This window comes from Ziziphus jujuba, chromosome 10 (assembly GCF_031755915.1).
Source record: "Ziziphus jujuba cultivar Dongzao chromosome 10, ASM3175591v1".
Classification (NCBI taxonomy): Eukaryota; Viridiplantae; Streptophyta; class Magnoliopsida; order Rosales; family Rhamnaceae; genus Ziziphus; species Ziziphus jujuba.
In genome coordinates this window covers 26,784,642-26,807,867 of record NC_083388.1, presented here as the reverse complement: position 1 = coordinate 26,807,867, position 23,226 = coordinate 26,784,642, and the positions used below count along the sequence as shown (strand labels likewise).

The window sequence follows — 23,226 nt, the reverse complement described above, 5'->3', positions numbered from 1 at the left end:
ATTTACTCATTTATTTTTTATTGCCAGGAATGCTTTTGCTTCTAATTAAGCAGTTGTTTCACATCTAAAACTAGAGGATGATATCTTATTAATGATTTTTTTTTTTTTAATTACTATGACCGTTTAAATGATCAAAGGTGCGCAACCATATAATTCATTCTTCACCATGTACTTCTTATTAAAATAACAAATAAAAAACAAGAAGAATAATTAGATTTTAACATTATTATTATTATTATTTTGGATAATGAAGGAAAGAATTGCACATTTAACTATTAGAAAGACTATTTTTTAATTTTTTTTTTTGGGGTAAACGACTATTGGAAAGACTTGCAGAGGAGCAAGGTACTAAGTTTCATTTTTTATATTCACTTATTTATCTTACTAAAATTACATATTTTTCTTTGAATCACCCTGAATTAGAGAATATACAATGCTACAAATATCTTTATAACAGAAATAAATAAATAAATAAAAAGCTAAAAATGTCTCCGTCATGTTTATTACTCATTCCTAAATATTAATCCTTGTAATTTTTAACTCATATCAAATATTAGAAAGTTCTTTTTTTTTTCCTTTTTTTTTCTTTTCTTTTTTTTCTTCTTTTTTTGCAATTTTAACTTGGATCAATTATTAGAAAGTTCAATTTTATTTTATTTTTAATAATATTTTGGGTATTCATTGGACTAAGGGGAAAGTCAATTTCACATTATTATCTGTTTTTAAAAAGAAACTCTTAAATTGGATTGGAAGTCAATAGCGGAAAAACAAAGGAAAAAAAAAAAAAAAAAAACCCACAAAACAGACCAAAATCTAAAAGCGAGAGGGAAAGAGAAAGGGACGGAAAGAAAATGACATCCATAAACGAGCAAAAATAATGACACAGAAAGAATTTGAAGGACGAAGAAAGAGAAAAGCCAAAAAAATAAAAAAATAAGAAATAAAAACCAGGTAGATTACGATTTTCTTAGCATTTTTTTACAAAACGTGTCCTTGGCCGTTGAAAAAGCGCAAGTTACTCTCTTTCTCTGTTTCTTTTATTTTTTATTTTTTAATTTATTTTTCTTTCTTCTTCTTCTTCTTCTTTCATGTTGTTTGCTTAGAAAATGCCTTTCCCTCCTTTGCCGTCACGGACCTTCTTTCTCCAACCCAACACGCCCATGAATTCCCAACAAAACCCACGTTCCTAAACCATCATAAGAATCGTAAAAAAGATAGCTTGAACAAAAAAGATTCAGAGAAATCCAAGGTTTGGGTTACGGTGAATACTGGGTTTTGTTGGATTATAAAGTTAAAAAAAAAAAAAAAAAAGAAAAAAAAAAAGAGAAATGAAAATGGATCTTGGAACGAGATTGGCTTTGCTGGGTGGAATTTTGGTTTTGGCATTGTTTTCGACTGTTTCTGGAAACTTTGTGTTCCCGGTACAGCACAAATTCAAGGGTAGAGAAAGGTCTTTGAGGACTTTGAAAGACCATGATATGCGACGTCATGGTAGAATTCTCTCCTCTGTGGATCTGCAATTGGGTGGCAATAGCATGCCTACTGATATCGGGTCAGTTGGCTTTATTCTTTACTTCCAATTTTCGATTTGGTTATTTTTAGTTTCCAGCTGGAATTTTATTCTCAAGTATCATTAATCCTTAGTAAAAATGTTGTTGGGCTTTTTGATTATATGCCATGTATTTGATTACTTCATTTAGGATCCAATTTTGCTCCTTCTATGCAAAAGTAGGCTCTGGGTGCCAATTTTTATGCAGATTGGAGGAGCACCTTTATTTTGCTTGCTTCTTAATTTAGAATCTTTTGGTGGTCTGAGTGACAATGAGCTAGATGCGTTTGTTGGGTGCTTTTAATTTGGTAGATCCATATTAAACTTCTTCTTGTTTTTCTTCGGCCTAGAGTTGATGATATTTTTCATTGTTAATTTCCATGAATTGTAATTTTTTTTTAATTAATTTTTATTTTTTTGTTTTCTTTTAATGTTTTGCATTTTGAAAGATGTTACAACCTTCCTCTGTTCTTTTTGGACAAAAAAACTAATTACAGAGGTTACAATCTCCACTCTGTTTGTTGGTGTGAATTTTTGTTTCGATCTGTCTACTTATGCTCTCCCTCAATTCAGTTTTTAACTTGTTGGTCTTAATTCCTAAGAGACGAAAAAGATCCATTTTAATCATACTTATCCTTCTCTTTGCTTCCTTTCATGAAGGATGTTTGGTATAATTCACATAAAGATAGAATATGATCTTATATTGTTTTCTTTTTAACTGAAAACCATTGCATTTTGGCTTTTTACTTGTTTGTTTGGTTTAGGCTTTACTTTGCAAAACTTCGGATTGGGTCTCCTTCAAAAGACTATTATGTGCAAGTTGATACAGGAAGTGACATTTTATGGGTGAATTGTATCGACTGTCAGAGGTGTCCCACAAAAAGTGATCTCGGTGTAGGTGTCTTTACTTATACCGTTTCTTATATCACTGCATATTTTAGGCCATCTCAGAGTATTAAATAAATTCTATTGCCGCTTTATCAAAAAGGTTTTTATTATTTTGTTTATCGTACCACAGATTGATCTTACACTATATGATCCAAAAAGCTCATCCACTTCAAAGTTAATTACTTGTGATCAAGAATTTTGCACATCGACATACGATGGTCCACTTCCTGGTTGCAGGCCCGAATTGCTTTGCCAATATAATGTGGTTTATGGAGATGGTAGCACGACTACTGGTTACTTTGTGAAGGATACTATACACTTTGATAGACTGATTGGTAATCAGCAAACACAATCAGAAAATGGAAGTGTAATATTTGGGTGAGTTACATTTTCTTTTTATGTGACACTTTATTCTACATGTGTCTACGCTGTCAAGCTCTAGTCGCCCAAGTCTTGGTAGATTCAGATTTTCCAAAGTTGACTCACTTTGACTTAATTTATTGTTGCTCTACAGTTTATATATTGTGTGTGTGAGCATGGGTACATTAATTAACTGCCTTTTGTTGATTAGGTGCGGATCCAAGCAATCTGGAGACCTTGGTAAAACTTCTGAAGCACTCGATGGTCTAATTGGCTTTGGACAAGCAAATTCGTCAATGATATCACAGCTTGCTGTGGCTGGAAAGGTCAAAAAAACATTTGCCCACTGCTTGGATAATGTAAATGGAGGTGGAATCTTTGCCATTGGGGAAGTGGTGCAACCACAAGTGAATACTACTCCGATGGTACCAAATCAGTAAGTGAGATTATCACAAAATTCTTATTTTGTTTGAAATATGATACACTATGAAGTGTGCTATTAGTTAGAGGTAAATGGTAGTAGAGATTATTGCCATTTGATTGGATGGTGATGCTTTAATAGGTTTTCTTTTTTCAACCTGAATAAGGTAGAAGTTTGATCTGATTGAGTTATGCCACTGTAAGATTGCAAAATCATCAGTGAATAAGATGAGAGTTTTTAGAAAAGAAGAAGAAGAAACAATAAGAAGAAAAGTTTAAAATTCATTTGCATAAACCTTTAGCTGTACCTCTTGCGTTGTTTTTTCTTTTTTCTCTTTTTTTTTTGGGGCATACTTGCACCTAATATAAAGTAAATGTGATGACTAATTAGCTTTTAAAATTATAAATAGAGTTGTATGATCTTTGTTTGTCGAAGTTCTTTCTTAGTTGAGGAAGTACTCCTTCTTTAGGTCTTGGCTTATGAATGCTGTTGTAATTATACTTTTATTTACCATCTTAGGGCACATTACAATGTTTATATGAAGGCAATTGAGGTGGGTGGTGATGTTCTAGAACTTCCCACAGATATATTTGATACTGGAGATCGGTCAGGAACGATAATTGACAGTGGGACAACCTTGGCTTATCTTCCAGATACTGTTTATGACCCACTGGTGACTAAGGTACATGATGTCCTTTAACTTCCAATCATTTGAAGTTTTTACTATGTATAATTTTAGTTTTTTATTTTGCTGTTTCGAATAAATTAGGTTTTGGCACAGCAGCCCGGATTGAAATTACATACAGTTGATGATGAATTTACTTGTTTCGAGTATAATGATAAGTGAGGCGCTAACTGCAACTTTTCCATTGTATTGTCTATTATTTATGAAATTTTGTTAGTCTTTATTATTTGCCTTTTTTACTTATTAAGTCATGTAATACAGTAAGGCTTGTGAACCGTTCTGACCTGTTTGTTGCTTCATTCTTTCAGGGTTGATGATGGGTTTCCAGTTATCACATTACATTTTGATAAATCACTTATTCTGACAGTTTATCCTCATGATTACCTGTTCCAGATTCGTGTAAGTGGTTAATTGTTATTTAAACATGCATGCTTCATTTTGTGGTCCCCCCCCCCCCCCCCCTCCCTACTTAAGGTGGCTTTTACGTGCTTACTGTTCTTAAATTGACTTGGCTGATAAATATTTTGCATGATGTCTCTTTAGGACCGTGTGTGGTGTATTGGTTGGCAAAACAGTGGAGTGAAATCCAAGGATGGAAAAGAAGTGACTCTTTTGGGAGGTAATGCCTTGCCTTGACTTACATTTTAAAGTAAATTTTTGATTGGTGATTTCTAGCTTAATGTAGTACTTCAACAATTACTCATGGTCATAGATTTAGATCAAATTTCATATCAGTCTTAAAGACTCAACCATTGTGTTTGTGTTTAAACCGTATATTGTATGCTGTTTGCATTAGTTCTTTACTTCCAAAATTTCTATCCTTCTATGGATAGCACATGGCTTGTCTAAAAGCATTTTGAAGATAAACAAAAATATCTAAGCTTGTCAAAAAGACTCTGCATATTACTCATGAGATAATCTGTTCAAAAGCATTTAGATGATTTGTGATTTCTGTCTCTATCTACGTCTGACATCTGTCTCTCTACCATGTGTTATAAAATTGGAGGCATTTTGACGTAGAACTTTCTGGAACTTGATATATAGATTGATTGGGGATAATTTTTATCAAAAGAATGGAGTAGATGAAATATTGTTGGTGTGGGTCTGTATGTTATTTATTGACTTTTAATTGTTTCCAATTGCAGATATGGTGCTTGCAAATAAGCTAGTGGTATATGATGCTGAAAATCAGGTCATTGGATGGAGAGAGTACAACTGTAAGTATCTTTGATTTCACTTTTAGATTACTGGGTTCATGAATACGCTCAAAACTATTCTCCATTTCTATTATCACTCTTAACGAGTTTTTTCCCCAAGTTGCTTAAGTTATAAAAAAAAAAGAACAAAAACAAAATAAGAAAAGAATAGAAAAGAAAACCATTGTTTTTCTTCATGAATTATATGCATAATGGTTTTCTGTCATGAATTATACATATAACGGGTGCAATTATTGGTGCTGTGATTTAGGTTCCTCAACCATTAAACTGAAGGATGAATCGGGATCAGTGTACACTGTTGGTCACCACAATCTTTCTTCAGGTGATAGTCTGGGAACAGCAAGAGTATTAACAATTTTGTTATTACTGGGTGCTGTTCTGCACAACTTTGTACAAAACCCATTAATTTTGTTGTAACATTAATTGATTCAACTCGGTTATGTGCTTGATTTGATTTAGGAACTTATACATATACCGTTCAGGAGCTTTTTTCTTTCTTTTTAATTTAATCTCTTCATCCCACGGAACAAAATTATTCCACTGGGATAATACTTGGTTGTTGTTGTTGTTAAGCATGCCAAACATGTATGACATTACAGGAAATTGAATTTACAGAGGCTAACTTCTTCTGTATTGGCTTTTTGGTTGCCCGTTTCAAAGTTCTTTTATTGTATATTCTTTATTAAGTTTGATTTGTGAGCTAGAAACTTCCTGGTGCAAAGATCAGAGAAGACTTATTTTAATGAAAATTGTGATATTATTAGTATAATCTGAATAAAATACAAGTACAACTGGGGTTTGATGTTCTATGGATTAAAGATGGGTAATGCATTGAGAATATATACCATGGATAGTTACAATTTTGACTGTGGATCAAAGGCTTTATAGGGTAGTCCTCAAAAACTGTACAACAAAATAGATTACTGCCAGAAATAGTGCTATTTGATATGCATCTCTTTGAAAGGAGTCATCCCTCTGAAAGAACTGCAATAAAATTCAAATCAAAAACCCATTATTCAAAGCTGATAAAAAGATTAAACTTTGCTCTTACTCTCAGAAAGACAATCAATCTCTCTGGCAAAGGAGCTCACCTTTGTTGGATCACCAGATGGATCTGGATAAATTCCTGGATTTTCTTTCTCCTTTGACAAACGGCTTGACAAGCCTTTAACAAGATCAGACAGGTCCTTCCCGCTCTCTATTGTGGCAAAGAGACGGCGAGATGTCCAGAAAAATGCCTGAGCAAAGACTGTAGACGATGATAAATCCCAGAACTCCTCATGTTCAATCACCTGGCCGCTAATCTGGTTTAGAGTAAACTGGGAGTTGATCTTTATGATCAAATCTCCACTTATGCCGGCTATGAAAGATTTCGGTTTTCCTCTGATCGTCCATTTGATTCTTAGGACACTGGTCGACAACATCACCATTTCCTGAACTGTCTGTTAAACAACAATGACAATGAACGAAAATCCTTCAAACTTCAAAAAAAAAAATCAATTTTCTACTGTGGAAAAAACATTCTTGAAAATGTAGCATTTCTCACCGCAGAAGGGTTATCTAGTGCATTGGTAGCCCATAATGGCCTCTTGTATTTTTCACGACCAGTAAAGCTTCTAACAGGATCCTGCAAAATTAAACCATGAAACTAGTCAGAAATATCAATGATCAGAAAATAATAACAATAATAATAATAATAAAGCTTATCATAAAAATAATTACATTAAATTACCTTGTATTTAACAGAAACAGCAAAAGTTCCAAGTGCACGGTTGCCCTCCCTAAGCTCTAAGATATCACGAACAAGTTGTCTCGCTGTTGATTCAACCAAAGGACTACTTTTACATTCAAACTCATTGCACAGCTCTCCGAACTCCATTCCATCTACTATCCTATCAGCCTCTGATCTTTCCGTGGCACGCTCTGACAATTCAGTCCTACTAGAATCATTTCTAACTGCATATATATAATCAAAACAGAGTCTTCACCATTAAGTATATGTGAACTTTTTCTTTTGCCATTATGCTATATATGTTTTTCTCAGCAACCAAACGAAAGGGACAAAGTAAAAACAGTATAAAAGATAAGAAGTAAAACAAACCTCGAAGTACAAAAGGTTGGTGGTAATGGGACGGCACGGTGAAATGCTTGGAGGTGAAAATGGATTTATTCTGGCGGCTTTTCCAATGGTGACCGGCGGTAGAAGCTGCAGCGATGAGAGCAGAGGAAGAAGCAGAGGCACTCATCTCTCCCCCATACTGTTGCTAACGCTCACGCAAGAATACATAGAAAAATTTTCAGCCTTTCATTTTTTCCCCGCCCTTCTTTTTTCTTTTTGTGGATTTTTTTCTTCTTGTTTTTGGATAAGGTTGGGTAATGAGTATCCTTGTGTACAACACCTGTGCACTACAAAACCGTACATTGAACACATACAACAAAATTCAAACATTAATGAATCTTCACACAGAATATAATTTGACACCTGACCTGGCTGTCTCACCACGTGCTTACTCAGACACCTAATACCAAGATGCTTCCTATAATAACATTGATATATGTTAGAAGCTGACTGGCTAATAGAATTCTTCTTTTTCTTTTTTCTGGCTAGTCTAGCTAATAAAATTCCTTTTGTGTTACATAGCTTAGCTGTTTTTGAGATAGCAATTTCTGGGAATCAATGGAATTGTGTGTTAGCTAATAGGCATCAGCACAGCTTTGTTATTTTGGTGCACAAAAAGTGAAAATATTTGAGTCATTTCTTAGCATCCCATGTAGGAAAAAGTATTTAGAGAGTTTGTCATTTTCTGATTTAAGGACCTAGAATTTCAAGCTCTTTTCATTGCAATTGATTCCTTAATTGGAATTTTAAGGTGGTTGATATAAATATGTGAAGTTATGGAGGAGAAAACGAGGTTTTAAAAGCTCAAGATTCCCCACTTTTTAACACTACCGCAAAATCTGTGTGCTATAACAGGAATAATCAATAATGCCTGCAGAACAAAATTGCTTCTCCCTGTGGTTTTTTGGTATAAAGTAGCCAAGTAGGATTTCATTTTCCTTTTTTTTTTTTTTTTTTCTTTTTTCTTTTTGTCTCTTCTGCCAACTTTTTCATCTTTTTTCTTTCTCCATTTGCTTTTAACACCCCCCCCCCCCCCCCCCCCCCGGGTCCTCTTCTTCTTCTGCTTCTATTTACAGTTGTTTATAATTATAACTGCATGTCCTCCTTCTCTTTCTCTAATGTTATAAATACTTAAAAAACAACTGAGAACTTGCGTAAATATCTACATTAGCATATATCCATATCCACCATGGATAAATTCTTCTTCTGCCGTGCATCAATTTGTATGTTTCTGGGTTTTGTACTGACTAAAGCAGTTCCCGAAGATGCTCTCATTACCTATCTTCCTGGTTTCAATGAAACATTTCCATCCAAACATTACTCAGGGTAAGTCTCATAGTCATCATATATATAATGTTAGTAATATATATATATATATATATACACACACACACACACACACACACATCATTTTTTATTTTTTGGTGAATATATATGTATATACACACATCATGGATGCTTCAATGTGTGGGATAATGTATGTAGGTATGTGAGTTTAGATAATCATCCTCCAAAAAGTCTGTTCTACTACTTTGTTGAGTCAGAAAGAGAACCATCCAAAGATCCTCTGGTTTTATGGCTCAACGGGGGACCTGGATGCTCTAGTATGGATGGGCTCGTCTATGAACATGGTAAGACATACATAGATACATACATACATAAATACATATATATATATGTATGTATAAATTTTTTATTTAGTTTCTGGGATTTTCCTAAAGATCAAAACTAAAATCCTATTCATCCATATTTTACCCATACAGGACCATTCAATTTTAGAGCCGGAAAGCCAGCTGGTACCCTCCCCACATTGCATCTCAACCAGCATAGCTGGTCCAAGGTTCAAAAATCCTTTTTTTTTTTTTAATTAATTAATTTATTTTTTATCTCTCTCTCTCTCTCTCTCTCTCTCTCTCTCTCTCTGTGTTTATCCATATAATTTCATCAAGTATCATTGTTTTTTCAAGTAAAATGACATACAGCCATTAGATTCCCACTTGTGCATTTCATTATCCAAATTTTCCTTCTTTTTTTTTGTTCCGATTATGTGTTTTCAGGTAGCATTTTTACATATATAAATCTCTTATTGCCTGTAATTTTCAGGTTTCAAATATTATATATTTGGATTCTCCTGCTGGTGTTGGCTTGTCTTTCTTCAAGAACACAACCACATATAAAACCGGGGACATCAAAACAGCTTCTGATACACATAATTTTCTCCTCAAGGTAATAATTTATTTGAACACATATACATTTCTTTTAGAAATTTTTGCCTTAAAGATTCTTAGTTTTTGTACTAAAATTATTCATTTTGACTGTTCTGGAAATAAAGTGGCTTGAAAAGTACACTGAGTTCATATCAAATCCGTTTTATCTTGCTGGAGAATCATATGCTGGAGTCTATGTGCCTACACTTGCCTCCCAGATTGTGAAAGGCATGCGTTTTTTAAGAATCCAATTGATATAAATTTACTCAAACTGAGCTGTATTTGTTAATTTTTAAAGTTGAGGGTCCCTAACTTGATCAATTTTCAAACTTCTTACAGGAATTAAAAATGGTACAAAGCCTTTAATCAATCTCAAGGTATTAAAAAACACTAGGAATTTAATATATTCGAATTCAAAACTATGATTACGTTCAAACAGAAGCATATTTTGGATCAAGCAGGGCTACATGGTGGGAAATGCAGTGACAGACCCAATATTTGATGAGAATGCTTATATCCCATTTGTACATGGAATGGGACTAATATCAGATCAGATGTTTGAGGTTAAAGTTTGGCTGACTAATAGTGCTCTTTCTGTTTGTTTTTCACCAAAAAATTAACAATGACTGGATTAAAATAAACTCTTGCATATTATACAAATATATGCAGGAAGTTCAAAGTGCTTGTGGAGAAAAATACCATGGAGACCTTAGTCAAAGATGCAGTAATATGCTTGGTCAAGTTTTTAAAGCAAGCCCTCTTATTTCCTTAATTTCTCTGTGAGATTAAATTCCAATTCTCTTATTGATTTTACCAAAGTTTTAATTAGTTAATTTTTTCTGTGCTTTTTATATAATATCTGAAGTTTCTTTCTGGACTCAACGTCTATGACATTCTTGAGCCCTGCTATCACATTCCAACAAAGGAAAAGAATATTGGAAATGGAAGTGGCACTACTGGTTTACCAATTAGCTTCAGGCAATTAGGGAAGACAGAGAGACCACTCCCTGTGAGAAAAAGAATGTTTGGCCGCGCTTGGCCTTACCGCGCACCAGTAAGAGATGGACAAGTTCCATCATGGTCCCACATAATGAGCAAGAACAATGTCTTTGTTCCATGCTTTGTAAGTGAAGCAGAAATAATATTCAACTTTGAATTGGACTAAACAGACTAATAATTATATGTGTATATATATATATATACATATGTATAGACTATAGTTTATTGCCTCTCAATATTATGTATGCAGGATGACAGAGTTGCAATGTTATGGCTAAACGATGAAAATGTCAGGAAAGCAATCCATGCTTCAGGAGTGGTATAATACTATATATATATATATATATATATGGAATGTAAATGTTATATATAGTATACTGATTTTATTATATTTTAATGTTTATGAATTATTAAGACTATAGTTTATAAACTGATATTTTTTATCCTAGCTAATACGTGCCTTCATATAAGTACAGGAGAGTGAGGTAGGTCAGTGGGAGTTATGCACCTCAGAGTATAAAGTACACTACCATCATGATTCTGGAAGTATGATCCCTTACCACATATATTTGATCTCCCAAGGATATCGAGCACTTATCTTTAGGTAAATAACTATGTTACACCTACGTATATGTATATGTATAATGTATAATATCTAAGATTCAGAATATATCATCCACTAGCTATGGATTTGACGTTGATAAAAAGCTTGTCTTGCTTGCCCAGTGGAGATCATGATATGTGTGTGCCATTCACTGGGAGTGAAGCTTGGACAAGATCACTTGGATTTAAAATATTGGATCAGTGGAGGCCTTGGATGGTCAATGGCCAAGTTGCAGGGTAATAATTAAAACTACATGATTTTTTCAATGTTTTGTGATGTTATTTTATTCCTTTTATACACTAATATCATGATTTTTTCAAGTTGCAGTCTACTTAATAAACCCTTTTTTTTTTTTTTTTTCAATTCCAGTTTTCTACAAGAATACGAAAATAACCTCACATTTCTCACCATCAAGGTCAGTATACAATACCAACCAAACCCACTTTAATTTGCTCCACTAATTGAATATTTCTAAGATTTACTTGCAGGGAGCTGGGCATACTGTTGCTGAGTACAAGCCCAAAGAAGCATTGGAATTTTATAGCCGTTGGTTACAAGGAATTTCTATATGATTTTAAGTCACATATATGTTATGGGGATTCAGTTTCTTAGACTGCCCAAATGAGGAGAAGAAAAATTGGATCTCTAATAATATGATTAGAAGGGAAATAATTAAGAACTTGATTAATATAAAATATTTTTTAAAAAGGAAAGTTCTTAACATTTTTGTCAAAGTCTAAAGTTATAATGGGTCCTATATGAAGACTATTATACACCCTTCTGTAAAAAAAAATAATTAATAATAATTGAAAAAAAAAAGAACTTAGGTTGTTTTATTTCTAAGTGACATTCAACATGAGAAAATTTAAAATTTTCGATGTTGGTTTGAATAATGTTGTGACAATCAAAAATGAAGTTTTTTTTTTTTGATTTTTTTTTTGGGTGAATAAATCAAAAACAACGCTAGTTAATATAATATGGGTAAATGCATGAAAAACAACTATCAATCAGTTTAATATATGATTTCCTCTTGAAAGATCAAAATCCCAATAAAACCATTACCTCTAAAAAACAAAAATTCCTTTTCCTTCTTACCCCATTTTTCATGAATTAACTTCACCTTGCCGCAATCTCATTTCTTCTAATCATATACCATTTATATATGTCATTAATTTCATTAATAATTTAAAAGGTGTCTCTTTTATAATAATATATATATATATATATATATATATAACAGGGGGTCACTTTCTTGCAATATATAATAATATATGGAACATATAGATGTATATAGATATATAAGAAAGGGAAATGTATGAGCAAAGTTGCAGAAGAAAGTAGCTTTTTAGGTTGCAATTTTATATTTGTCTTTATTTTAAAAGGAATTGTTCCGTTATTTTGTTTTTTTGAGGAAAAATTTGTACAAGTGGTCCACTCCACTGGACAATGAAAAAGAGGTGATCATTTAGACGGCAACACCCATCATCAGACAAAAATTTAAACTCCTCAAAATGAAGCTCTAATTTATTGAGAATCTGAAAAACTACATCATCTTAATCTTTTTTTGAATTTTATAAGAATTACATGTTTCAATATCTTGATATTATGAGAGACATACATAGCCGATTTAAAGATATATTCATAACTCAAAATTTTACCTATTTGGAGCATTGGTTATCATGATCCTTTAATCTAATTGAAATAAAAGAGTGCATATGGTGTCTATGAGATATATGTATATATCATATATGTATGTGTATACATAATATATATTGATCCGTGACATAAAAAAATATGACCCTTTTCTTCTGTTTTACTCAAGATAATGCATGCAAACTAAGGTATAAGTCCAAAATAGAGTTCTGCTACTGCCCCAACTCCCTCCACTAACTAACTTCAATAGATAAGTTAAATTATATATATATATATATATATATATATATATTTTTTAAAAAAAAAAGATATTTTCTTTTTGATGTGAAACAGTAAAATTATAAGTTTGGGCCCCAACCATCAAAATATTATACATTGGAGGTCACGCCCTCATCATTTCCTACTCATTGAAATTGTATTATTTTCACTATTTCCTGTTAAAGTTCCCTTTTGTCTCTTGGTTCTAACTCCAGGAAGAAACCAAAGCCAAATCAAAAAAAGTATATTTCACCCAAATAGCAATGAAAAGTGTGGAAAAATTAAAAATTCTCTATACCCATACCCTCAAAAATCTTCCTCTATCACAGTGCATAGACTTATCATTGGTGATGTTTGTATAAAGCGTTAACCAAGCCTGGTCCTCCTAATTGTCTTTCTTTAATTTCTTCTGAATCTTTATTTATTTTTCCTTTTCTCCTTTTAAATTGGTTTTCTATAACTTTTCATGCCAACTGTTTTCCTCCTTTGACCTAAAAATTGTAATTTTTATTTATTTATTTTTTTTGGGCTCTCTTTCATTTCTCACTTTTTCTGTCTATATAAACCGGTTTTCTGATCAGATTCTCCATCTCATTGATTTTATCACCCTCTCTGATCTCTCTCTATCTTTCTCTCTCTAAAAAATCCCATATGCACAAGCATTGAATTTTACTTCATCAATATCTATTTAGTAAGGAAATAAACTTTATAGGACTACTTTTCTTTTAATCTTTTTCTATATAAGGTTATAACCATGGCCAAATTCTTCTTCTTCTTCTTCTTCTTCACATCACTCTGCATGCTTCTCACTCTGTTTGTCACTGAAGCTGCACCAAAAACCTCTCTAGTCAAAACACTTCCAGGCTTCAAAGGCAGTTTTCCATCCAAGCACTACTCAGGGTAAACAATTACTTCAAACTCATATATCAAAATTTCCATTGATTATATATAATCATCAAAATTGCTAATATATATACATATAATTATATACTATATATATGTGTATGTGTGTGTGTCAGATACATCACCCTAGGAGGAGAAAAGCCTGCGGACCAAGGGAAGAATCTTTTCTACTACTTTGTTGAATCAGAAAGAAAACCAGCGACTGATCCTGTTGTTCTGTGGCTTAATGGAGGCCCTGGTTGCTCTAGTTTCGATGGCTTTGTCTATGAACATGGTATGCTTTTCTTATAGACTCTGTACCTCTCTCTGTCTCTCAAAGAAAAGATCACCATGGATATCAATGACTATCTGAACTGTCTATCTGTGTTTTTTTCTTTCGGTCCAAACACATATTTGTACTTCAATTTTGGACTGTCCATGTGGTTCTTTCTATCTTTGCTACACTTTATTTAGGCATTCTTTTTTAATGGATTTTACTGTTAAAAGTCAATTATATAATTATATAATTTTATATATATTAGTTGGGGGGTTGTTACAGTTCAATTGATTAGGAAAATAAATGAATTATAATTTTTTTGTCACGATCAGAGTTTCTGTTTCCAGTCTTTGAGAGGTGATTAAGAGGAGGGTGATGATGCTTCCCAACTAGAATTCACAGATAAAGTGCTGTCTTTTCATTTCTATTGATTAATTTTATACATTTTGGAAGAATTTTCGTTTTTCTGCTTCATCTTTGACAGGATATTATATATATATTAAAGAAATTGACAATTTTGTTTTTTTGGTAGGACAAAAAATTGATAATTTAGTATTGTATGTATGAAAAAAAAAAATTAATAAAGATTATATTTAATTTAACCTTATATCTGCCAGACACATCTAGATTCATAAAGGGACGTCTTCATTGTTAATGTGTGGTTCTAATTCATGCACTGTGTGTCATTGGAGTGTACATGACAAAACAGATAATAAGTTAGTCATAAGGCCAAAGGGGACGGCAAGGAAAAAAATAAGCTTTTATATTAATTAGCTTTCATACATACATATATATATATATATATATATAAATAAATAAATTACTGATGTATGTGTTGGCATTTCCAATTCATTTCTTATGCAAATCCTACATATTAGACTTATTCATAGTAATCTACATATTGCAGTTAAGCACATGGGGTTGATTATGATCTTTTAAATTTCTAAAATAGAGCTTTGAATTATAACTATATAATTTTTTTCCTCATAAATAATATTAACCAAATTGTTTATAATTATATATATGCAGGACCATTCAATTTTAAAGAAGGAAAGCCAAAAGGAAGCCTGCCCATTTTGTATCTTAATCCGTATAGCTGGTCCAAGGTCAATAACATTAATAATATTGTTTTCTCAATTAGCAATTAAATCCTTAATCTGTCTATCATTATTGTTAATTATTTCTTTGGCTTATAATATTTTTTTAGGTCTCAAACATTATATATTTGGATTCTCCAACTGGTGTTGGCTTTTCTTACTCCAAAGATCCAAGGAACTATGTAACGGGAGACCTAAAAACTGCATATGATACACACAATTTCCTCCTTAAGGTAAATTATTTTTTAACTTCAATCTAATACAGTAAAATGTTTCAAAGAAAATGAAAAGCAGTTAAATTAAAGTGACTATAAAACAATTAGTAAACTTGATATTAATGGCCCATGTAGGTCAGGAAGCTACTACTAATTAATGTATATAGATATCTTTCTCAATCAAGATTCATAACTAATTTCGGATTGAAGATCAAATTGTCAAAGACAAAGAAAATCAATAAATTTTGTTGTTTTGCAATCAGTGGTTTGAGCAATTCCCAGAGTTCCTTTCAAATCCATTTTATATTACTGGAGAGTCTTTTGCTGGAATTTATGTACCCACTCTTGCTTCTCAAGTTGTACAAGGTAATATACTTGCTTTTATAGATAGTAAGCAAGCATATTGAATATATGGTCACAACTTTCTATTAGTGATTTTAATCTTATTATATAATATGTAGGAATAAAAGATGGAGCAAAACGCATTATTAATTTCAAGGTACACTAATTAACTACTTTGGCAAATTCTAATTATAGGCACAAAATTTAAGCATGCACTAGGCATTGAATTTTGATTTTTGAGGGTTGATTTTTAATGAAGGGTTATATGGTTGGAAATGGAGTCACCGACCGAATATTTGATGGCAATGCTCTTGTCCCATTCGCTCATGGAATGGGCCTCATCTCAGACGATATCTATAAGGTGTATATAAAGGCCGGCCTTACTCTCTCTCACTATATTACTTTTTGTTTGCTAATTTAGAAACTGAAATTTTATTAAAATTTGCACATGTTTATTTTTCCACATGGTAAAGTTGGAAAGCATTTTGAATTTTTTTTTTAATTTTTAATTTTATTTTAAATGTTGTAGAGACACAAGTAATTAACTATTTTTCTGCAAGTTATTAGTAGAAAAATTTATATTTTCTTTGCTTCTTGGAAAGCTCTAGTTTTGGTTAAAAATTATTCATATTAACTAATAATGCAGGAAGTTGTAGCTGCATGTGAAGGAATCTACTACCAACCTCAAAGTGTAATGTGCGATGATAAACTTGAGCAAGTTCATCAGGTGAAAAATTAATAGCTTTTTCACTACTCACAAACTACTTTATTTATGCCAAAAGCTAATCAATAAGATGTAATTTTTTTTTTAATTAGAAGATAATTTGGAATTTGAATTAATTAGGCTATTGAGGGTTTGAACATTTACAACATTCTGGAGCCATGTTACCATAACCCAACATATAACCAAAATGACAAACTACAAAATTCAACCTTGCCATCGAGCTTCCAACAACTAGGGAAGACCCAAAAGCCATTGCCGGTGAGGAAAAGGATATACGGAAGAGCTTGGCCTTTTCAGGCACAGGTAAGAGATGGCCTTGTCCCCTTGTGGCCTCAACTAGCTGCATCTACAAGAATCGCTGTCCCATGCGTTGTAAGTTTCATTTCTTTAATGTTCAGATTGACCAAGACTTAATGTCCAGTGTCCACCAAGTATTTGTGTTCTAAATTACCAAGTTTGTTACTTTGGATGATTATTTATTTATTTTGCTGAGTGTAGAACGATGAAGTGGCAACTAGGTGGCTGAATGACAAAGCAGTCAGAAACGCAATTCATGCTGTGCCGGTAAAGCTTATATTATAAATATAGATATATAATTATCATTTTTCCTTTGGTTTTGAGAATTTTGAATAGACATTCTAAAAATATATGATATAATAGGAAAGTGTATCTGGTCGATGGACTTTATGCACAAACAGAATAAGCTATTACCATGATGCTGGTAGTATGATTCCCTACCATTTGAACCTCACATTGCAAGGATATCGAGCTCTCATTTACAGGTGAACAATTCGTTTCATGTTAAAATATTTCCTAATCTTTCAAATGGGAAAAACAAGTATATATGTTTTGTTTAACATGAAAATTGAATTAAAAACCCATTTTGGATTAGCAGAAAAATGATGCGATATTTTTTTTTTGGAATTTGGCAGTGGAGACCATGATATGTGTGTGCCATTTACTGGGACTCAGGCATGGACAAAATCACTAGGATACAAGATTTTAGATGAATGGAGGCCATGGTTTTCCAATGGGATAGATGTTGCAGGGTATAAAATTTCTCATCCCTCTCACCAATTTGTTTTTTGTTTTTTTTTTTTTTTTCTCTAACTGTTTCATCTTTTATTCTTGATAAATGGAATTTTGTTTGCAGATTCTTACAAGGATATGAAAAAAATTTCACATTTATTACCGTCAAGGTTCTGTATTTTAAACTACTAATTTTGTATTTTCTTTACGAACCCCTCCAATAAAATCCTTAATGTTTTTTAATTTCATGGGGTTGCAGGGATCAGGGCATACAGTTCCAGAATATAAACCTCAAGAGGCTTTGCATTTCTATAGCCGTTGGTTGGCAGGACTTTCCATATGACAACACAGATTCAGACAATAAGCTTTTTTTTTTTTTTTTTTAAATTGATTCAGAAGAATTAGTGTCGATTTTGATTTTTATTTATATTATGTTTAATCATTTTATAAAAATGCAATTTGCTTAAACAAGAGCTTCATATGGTTATGAGATTGGATTATAATTTAGCTTTGTTGACTTTGCACCTTATGCATTTATTGTCCAGTGCCTTTCCAAAATATATCTATATATATATATATATATATTTACATGAAATGAAAAACTTTTGATATCATTATCCCCTTACCATAATTTTCTTGGAAAACAAACAATACTCAATAGAAAAAAAAAAAATCCAAAAGAATGCATTGTGGTGGAGATCTTTTCAGCCTTTTTGGGTTAGAAAGATATTGTGGAAATATAACGGACAAAAAGAAGCAAAGTTTCATAAAAAGTGGATTGAATTCCCAAGTTGCAAATGCCCAGTTGCTGCCCCAGCCGTTAAAACCCTTTCGTATTCTATCTTTCAAAGGACGACCTATTTCAGTTGCTTTCCATCCCAAAATTGAGGCTACCAAAAAACAAAAAGGGGTCTCCTCTAACACAAGAAGTAATCCAAACCACAAAGAATGGGCCAAAAACTCCCTACTTGCGAGTAATAATAAAGTCCCACAATGGAAGATGACATTAATAAAAAAGGAATCTGACCATTCAAAAAGCATAAAATAAGATGAGGCTTCATTATCACAAAAATTATAATCAACCATTAATGAATATCACACAACAAAATTTGACACAAAAATTAACTTCTTTTTTCTTTTTTTGTTCAAAAATAAGCAAAAGACAGGAGAGTCGGATTTTACAAAATTCCAATCCCACCCAAACTAGAGAGAGAAGAGGACAATTTTCCCAGACATTGCTAATATAGTCGGGCCCATCTCTCCGGTCCATATACTTGGAGGCCCTAAAAATCTTTTTCCATCTCTGTAGAAAAAGAAAACAAAAACAGAAACTAGAACCAAAAATAAATTAAAAAACAAAAAATGTAAATATGAATTACCAAAAAGAAGGACAAAAACTCAAATCCTTTTTTTTCTTGGCTTTATATATATCATTTCCGGGCCTTCTTGTCTTCTTTTCCAGGCACAAACCTTGGCAGATTCAATAATGTATTAACACGAGAAACTCCTTCCAGAGCAGACCATTCAACTCCTGACTCAGCATATACTTCATCTGAACCATCTTCTTTACTGTCTTCTGCAAGAATCTCTTTTCCACTTCGAAGACTTTGCGAGTGGCTCAAACCGGTTGGACCTGATACTTCTTCGTCTTTCTCAGTCCCCGTGTTTACCTCGTCGACAGAAGCTGGAGGATCTTTTATTTTGGTATTAGCAACAGCAGTTGATATGTTGTTCAAGTCTGAGTCTAGGTAGAGGCAAACAACAGCACAGTCATCTACTTTTGAAGTTGGGTATTTATATCGCCAAGCTCGAACCGCTGACTCCACCAATGCTCGAGCTGCTGAAGAACGTGCTGGGGCTGATGCTATAATGTCTACCACTTCTTTGTTAGAGAGCACATCCCAAATCTGCAGCCAAAAGAAGAAAAAATGAAGACCTTTTTAAGTGCGGAAGTAGGAGAGATCAAATTTATATTCAGTAAAGCGAATTGCTGCTCAACATAAACTTGGTTTCTCTCGTACCCCATCAGTAGCCAAGACTATAAACTCATCTTTGTCAGTGACGCGTCGATAAGATATATCAGGCACCGAGATCAGACCAAAATCCTTTAGGCAAAAATCACCAAAGGCCCGTGCCATGGCAAGGCCAGGAGAGTCATTGTTGGGGAGCCAAACACGTGCCACTTCGGGTTCATCCTGAAGAGCAAAAACACGCCCTTTACACTTCTGAATCCTCTCTGCTTCGGCTGTAAGAGGAAATAGTAAAATAAAGTGACTTTTGAGTTAGTAATTAGACAGAAAGGAGTACATTTCAACAAACATTCAAGCAAGGGTACAAAATGGACACAATTAAACCACTATCACAAGAAATTCCACTTTCCAAGGTCCAACCAAAGACCTGATCTAAAAACTCATGAGAACTTCACTTTCAGGTTGAGAAGTCTAATGAGGATTCAGAGGCTAAGCGAATGGAGAACACGAACAAGAACATCTGAATGAGTGGTGACTAATAGTTTCCTATTGAATAAATCCCAGGCCAATTAGCTGTTCAAAGGATTTAAAAGGAACAAGTTACCATCTATTAGACTTGACAGGTTACACGCTGATACACTCAAGAAGGTTAAGATAGAAACTTTCTACCACTTTCAAGGCTATATTAGCAAACTCTCAACCTAACAGCTCAAGTTTCCAAGAACAACAATGCTCGAAAATAACACGCAGGCTTTCTAAGCTCATAATCAATATACCTATTCTCAAACAATGTTTTCCTCTCAATGTAAGAAGGAAAAGCAGGGAAGGTGAAAACTTGTTCACAAATGCTCAAATATAATCTCTCCTGTTTCCAAGCTCAAAAGCACAGAACTCGAGTCCACATATCATAGAGAGAGAAACGGACCTGGAAGATTTGGCTTGAGGTCCACTGTCAACTGAACTGCTATCAGGGAATCATCTTTATCTCTTGTACCAAGTACAGCTCTGGAGTCCCCAACATTTCCGATGATGATATCACGGCCCTATAAAACAGCCAATGCATTGATGAGAAAGATGTCCATGGTACACAAAGCCCAAAACCATACAATTTTGCAAAAGCTATGAGACCACCTGCTTAACTAGAGTTACAGCTGTTGTCCCACTACAGAAGCAATCAATACTTGGTTGTATTCTGAGTTCCCTATCCATGACTTTGAAGGCCTTCAAAAACGACTCTTTCAGTGTCTGAAAGATCTCGGGTTGCTTTTCTGAATCCTCAGTATCAGTGGAGGGCCTGAGTTCTTCATCTGCAGATGCAAAGGTATCTTCTGAATTCATGCTTCCTGCAGTATTAAGGCTGATCTCTTTGAGAACCTCCCCACTGGTTATATTCACTTCCCAGTTTGCACTCAATTTTAGAGGAAGAGAATCTCTCACTCTCTTTGCAACCATATGGCCGTAAGGACCATGACCATCAAAAACACCACAGAATACTGTGTCGGTTCTAGAACCAAAATTCTGAAAAATACAAAATTAAAAGGGTTAGTGAAAATTGCTCTCAAATAAGCACACTTATATTATTACAACTCTTGAATTCTAAATATAAAGAAGACCGTGGTAATTTATGACATAGTTTACTTGAGCGTTCCATTTTTAAAAATAAGTAGCATAACAGTGTTTATTTCACCTGAAATTTATTCAACGATCAAGTGGACTCAAGAAGCATGTTGTTCAATACAGAGCATAATTTTGTGACAATCAACCCTGTTAATAAAAAATTGGATAATATCCTCAAAATTAAAAATGTAGAAGCGGCAGCTGGTTAATGTAAAATTTCTGCTTTTCTACTCCTTAACTGGAAAGCATTTTTTTCTTTCTTACTTGAACGTATCTCTATACAAGAAAATAAAGGCCGATTATGAGGATAAGATAAAGCTTTAGGAGCTGCATAAGTAAACAATATAACATACCCAAACATAAAACAAGTTAATCAGCAAGTATCCATTAAAGCTATGCGAACTTATATACGATTACACTTGTAGGCATCAATATTTAAGCTATATTCAAGAAGCATACCAAATATATCCAAATCAGTTAAATTACCATGATTTCAACCAAATCTGAACAGAAACATAATTCTTCACGAAAATCATCTAAAAAACAAAAAAAATAAAAGCTTAACCTCCCAAACAATCATAGCATCCTGGTTGGTTCCTTTCTTTCCTTGTTGAGTAAAGAGGGAAGCAACTTCACTGGACCCATTCAAGAACAACCTTCCAGGAATCCTATGCAAAGGTTCTTCTCTCCGATAATCAAAGGAGGAATTCCTTGACCCGGGTCTTTTCTTGGAGTTCTTCCTCTTCTTGACTCCCAGAGAGGGAGACAAAGGGGAACCGGGACGAGGGCTCCTGCTTTCTGCAGATAAGCAGGACCCCATTCTGAGGGCCCTGATAATGTTTAATATGCACTCCAGACCAGCCAAACAGCCACACCCTCTATTCTCACTTGAAGGATCCGTCAGAAAATCTTTGTGAATACCCCCACTTCTTCTTCAAGATTGCAGCTTTTTTCTGATGAATCCGCTAAATTCACCCTTCAATCACAAATGTTTTAAGCAAATTCTAAATAACGCTTTTCAGTTCCAAGCCTCAGTAATCAGATTGATCCAAAAAAAATTACTCCTTAAACAGTCTGATATACGATCTGCAACGAATTGTCACAGACCCTTTTGCATTCACCTCCTAAAACAAGGAAAACAAACTAAAAATTCACTACCTGTATTAATGCTTCCAAAATTACAACAAAAGGATCCACCAAGAAGCCAAATCCAGAATTCAATATCACAAGCTTTCAGCTTACCTTAGCAAAGAAAAGCACCTTTCTAATTTGCCTTTTATGGGTCTTTGGAAGCAAAAATTACGCGAATATATTCAATTCCCTTGCCCACCTTTTTTTTTTAAATCAGAAATACATGCAAAAGCTAAAAAGGCTTGTATGGCAAAAAGATAGCAGATCTTGTAGGAAGATCTATTTCAAAAGAGCACTCTATTTTTACCAAAAACACCCTTCAGTATTCACACTTTGAAGCCTCCTCCATATTCAACCAGAATACCAAAATTTACAGCTTTTTTGATCACATGCAAACTTTCTATAAAACCCAAAAAGTTTTCGACTTTAGCACACCCAATTGCTCTGTTTACCAAACCCAATTGCCAAACAAAAATTTCTACCCAGATCAATCTTGAACTGATTGAAACAAACACGAAATGGATGGAAAATTCATGCACAATCAGCAAAAGAACTCGAGATAGAATGCGTACAGAAAACAGAGCAGCTCAGTTTCCACGGCATCGCATTGAAAAGACCCTCCTCGTGAAAGCTAGCGAATTTAGACAGATGGAGAGGAGAGTCGCAGTTGAGAAAGAGAGAAGGTAAATGCAGAAAGAGAGAGAGAGAGTAGATGGAAAGACGCGGTTGGGAAATGAATACTCGCAAATCAAAAAGAGAGAGAGAAATACACAGGCAGGAACAGAGGAAAAAAGAAAGAGAGAGAAAGAGTGTGGTTTTCTTCCAATAAGGGAAATTGAGATATAATAGCAACCACCAACAAAAACTTAAAGCGAAAAAAATAAAAATAAAATAAAATGTAATGAAAAAGCTTGCAAAATACCCGCTCTCTTTATAAGACCTGACTTTTTAGAGAGAGAATTTCTAGAGAGACAAAGTAACA

At 33.5% G+C, this 23,226-nt stretch overlaps 5 protein-coding genes across 8 annotated transcripts; 3 read left to right on the top strand and 2 right to left on the bottom strand.

The window, feature by feature from the left end:
* Positions 1 to 924: 924 nt before the first annotated feature.
* On the top strand, positions 925 to 5,760 carry LOC107412481 (aspartic proteinase 36). The gene is made up of 10 exons (XM_048468847.2): positions 925 to 1,552; positions 2,314 to 2,443; positions 2,568 to 2,815; positions 3,009 to 3,233; positions 3,738 to 3,900; positions 3,988 to 4,061; positions 4,212 to 4,302; positions 4,447 to 4,522; positions 5,049 to 5,120; positions 5,371 to 5,760. Exons 1-10 carry the CDS (start codon positions 1,329 to 1,331, stop codon positions 5,535 to 5,537), a joined length of 1,470 nt encoding a protein of 489 aa, XP_048324804.2. The 5' UTR covers positions 925 to 1,328; the 3' UTR covers positions 5,538 to 5,760.
* A 94-nt stretch (positions 5,761 to 5,854) lies between these two features.
* Positions 5,855 to 7,452, bottom strand: LOC107412534 (uncharacterized). The gene is made up of 5 exons (XM_016020322.4): positions 7,222 to 7,452; positions 6,853 to 7,076; positions 6,667 to 6,747; positions 6,212 to 6,562; positions 5,855 to 6,104 (listed from the first exon to the last, which is right to left on the bottom strand). The coding sequence occupies exons 1-5, from the start codon at positions 7,364 to 7,366 to the stop codon at positions 6,003 to 6,005; spliced, it is 903 nt and encodes a 300-aa protein (XP_015875808.2). The 5' UTR covers positions 7,367 to 7,452; the 3' UTR covers positions 5,855 to 6,002.
* Positions 7,453 to 8,284: 832 nt separating this feature from the next.
* LOC107412517 (serine carboxypeptidase-like 20) lies at positions 8,285 to 11,867 on the top strand. Of its 2 annotated transcripts, none has more exons than XM_025070599.3 (14): positions 8,285 to 8,565; positions 8,725 to 8,870; positions 9,003 to 9,079; positions 9,343 to 9,465; positions 9,572 to 9,674; positions 9,786 to 9,823; positions 9,908 to 10,009; positions 10,116 to 10,196; positions 10,312 to 10,569; positions 10,696 to 10,764; positions 10,922 to 11,049; positions 11,172 to 11,285; positions 11,419 to 11,464; positions 11,526 to 11,867. In XM_025070599.3, exons 1-14 carry the CDS (start codon positions 8,429 to 8,431, stop codon positions 11,619 to 11,621), a joined length of 1,518 nt encoding a protein of 505 aa, XP_024926367.3. In that variant the 5' UTR covers positions 8,285 to 8,428; the 3' UTR covers positions 11,622 to 11,867. The 2 variants fall into 2 exon arrangements, with proteins under 2 accessions (XP_024926367.3, XP_024926368.3); XM_025070600.3 differs by having other exon boundaries at positions 11,538 to 11,863.
* A 1,293-nt stretch (positions 11,868 to 13,160) lies between these two features.
* On the top strand, positions 13,161 to 18,055 carry LOC107412526 (serine carboxypeptidase-like 20). The gene is made up of 14 exons (XM_016020309.4): positions 13,161 to 13,860; positions 13,980 to 14,137; positions 15,149 to 15,225; positions 15,327 to 15,449; positions 15,695 to 15,797; positions 15,893 to 15,930; positions 16,033 to 16,134; positions 16,420 to 16,500; positions 16,618 to 16,869; positions 16,996 to 17,061; positions 17,158 to 17,279; positions 17,430 to 17,546; positions 17,651 to 17,696; positions 17,786 to 18,055. The coding sequence occupies exons 1-14, from the start codon at positions 13,715 to 13,717 to the stop codon at positions 17,867 to 17,869; spliced, it is 1,515 nt and encodes a 504-aa protein (XP_015875795.2). The 5' UTR covers positions 13,161 to 13,714; the 3' UTR covers positions 17,870 to 18,055.
* A 511-nt stretch (positions 18,056 to 18,566) lies between these two features.
* On the bottom strand, positions 18,567 to 23,171 carry LOC107412527 (probable protein phosphatase 2C 33). 3 transcript variants are annotated; one of them, XM_016020310.4, is made up of 6 exons: positions 22,356 to 23,171; positions 21,679 to 22,237; positions 20,628 to 21,014; positions 20,422 to 20,539; positions 19,548 to 19,771; positions 18,567 to 19,433 (listed from the first exon to the last, which is right to left on the bottom strand). In XM_016020310.4, the coding sequence occupies exons 2-6, from the start codon at positions 21,931 to 21,933 to the stop codon at positions 18,957 to 18,959; spliced, it is 1,461 nt and encodes a 486-aa protein (XP_015875796.2). In that variant the 5' UTR covers positions 21,934 to 22,237; positions 22,356 to 23,171; the 3' UTR covers positions 18,567 to 18,956. The 3 variants fall into 3 exon arrangements, with proteins under 3 accessions (XP_015875796.2, XP_015875797.2, XP_015875798.2); XM_016020311.4 differs by having other exon boundaries at positions 22,817 to 23,171; XM_016020312.4 differs by having other exon boundaries at positions 21,679 to 22,089; positions 22,817 to 23,171.
* Between the last annotated feature and the right edge of the window lie 55 nt (positions 23,172 to 23,226).

Excerpts from the sequence above, each read along its gene's own strand:
- LOC107412481 (XM_048468847.2), top strand. The coding sequence starts at position 1,329 with ATGAAAATGGATCTTGGAACGAGATTGGCTTTGCTGGGTGGAATTTTG. Across the intron at positions 4,062-4,211 it reads TGTTTCGAGTATAATGATAA|GGTTGATGATGGGTTTCCAG; the intron begins GTGAGGCGCTAA and ends TCATTCTTTCAG. Across the intron at positions 4,523-5,048 it reads AGAAGTGACTCTTTTGGGAG|ATATGGTGCTTGCAAATAAG; the intron begins GTAATGCCTTGC and ends TTCCAATTGCAG.
- LOC107412534 (XM_016020322.4), bottom strand. The coding sequence starts at position 7,366 with ATGAGTGCCTCTGCTTCTTCCTCTGCTCTCATCGCTGCAGCTTCTACC. Across the intron at positions 7,077-7,221 it reads CCAACCTTTTGTACTTCGAG|TTAGAAATGATTCTAGTAGG; the intron begins GTTTGTTTTACT and ends ATATATATGCAG. Across the intron at positions 6,748-6,852 it reads CTGTTTCTGTTAAATACAAG|GATCCTGTTAGAAGCTTTAC; the intron begins GTAATTTAATGT and ends TTAATTTTGCAG.
- LOC107412517 (XM_025070599.3), top strand. The coding sequence starts at position 8,429 with ATGGATAAATTCTTCTTCTGCCGTGCATCAATTTGTATGTTTCTGGGT. Across the intron at positions 10,570-10,695 it reads ATGTCTTTGTTCCATGCTTT|GATGACAGAGTTGCAATGTT; the intron begins GTAAGTGAAGCA and ends TTATGTATGCAG. Across the intron at positions 11,050-11,171 it reads TATCGAGCACTTATCTTTAG|TGGAGATCATGATATGTGTG; the intron begins GTAAATAACTAT and ends TTGCTTGCCCAG.
- LOC107412526 (XM_016020309.4), top strand. The coding sequence starts at position 13,715 with ATGGCCAAATTCTTCTTCTTCTTCTTCTTCTTCACATCACTCTGCATG. Across the intron at positions 15,226-15,326 it reads ATCCGTATAGCTGGTCCAAG|GTCTCAAACATTATATATTT; the intron begins GTCAATAACATT and ends ATATTTTTTTAG. Across the intron at positions 17,547-17,650 it reads AATGGGATAGATGTTGCAGG|ATTCTTACAAGGATATGAAA; the intron begins GTATAAAATTTC and ends TTTTGTTTGCAG.
- LOC107412527 (XM_016020310.4), bottom strand. The coding sequence starts at position 21,933 with ATGGGGTCCTGCTTATCTGCAGAAAGCAGGAGCCCTCGTCCCGGTTCC. Across the intron at positions 19,772-20,421 it reads CCTCAAGCCAAATCTTCCAG|CCGAAGCAGAGAGGATTCAG; the intron begins GTCCGTTTCTCT and ends TTCCTCTTACAG. Across the intron at positions 19,434-19,547 it reads TAGTCTTGGCTACTGATGGG|ATTTGGGATGTGCTCTCTAA; the intron begins GTACGAGAGAAA and ends TTTTGGCTGCAG.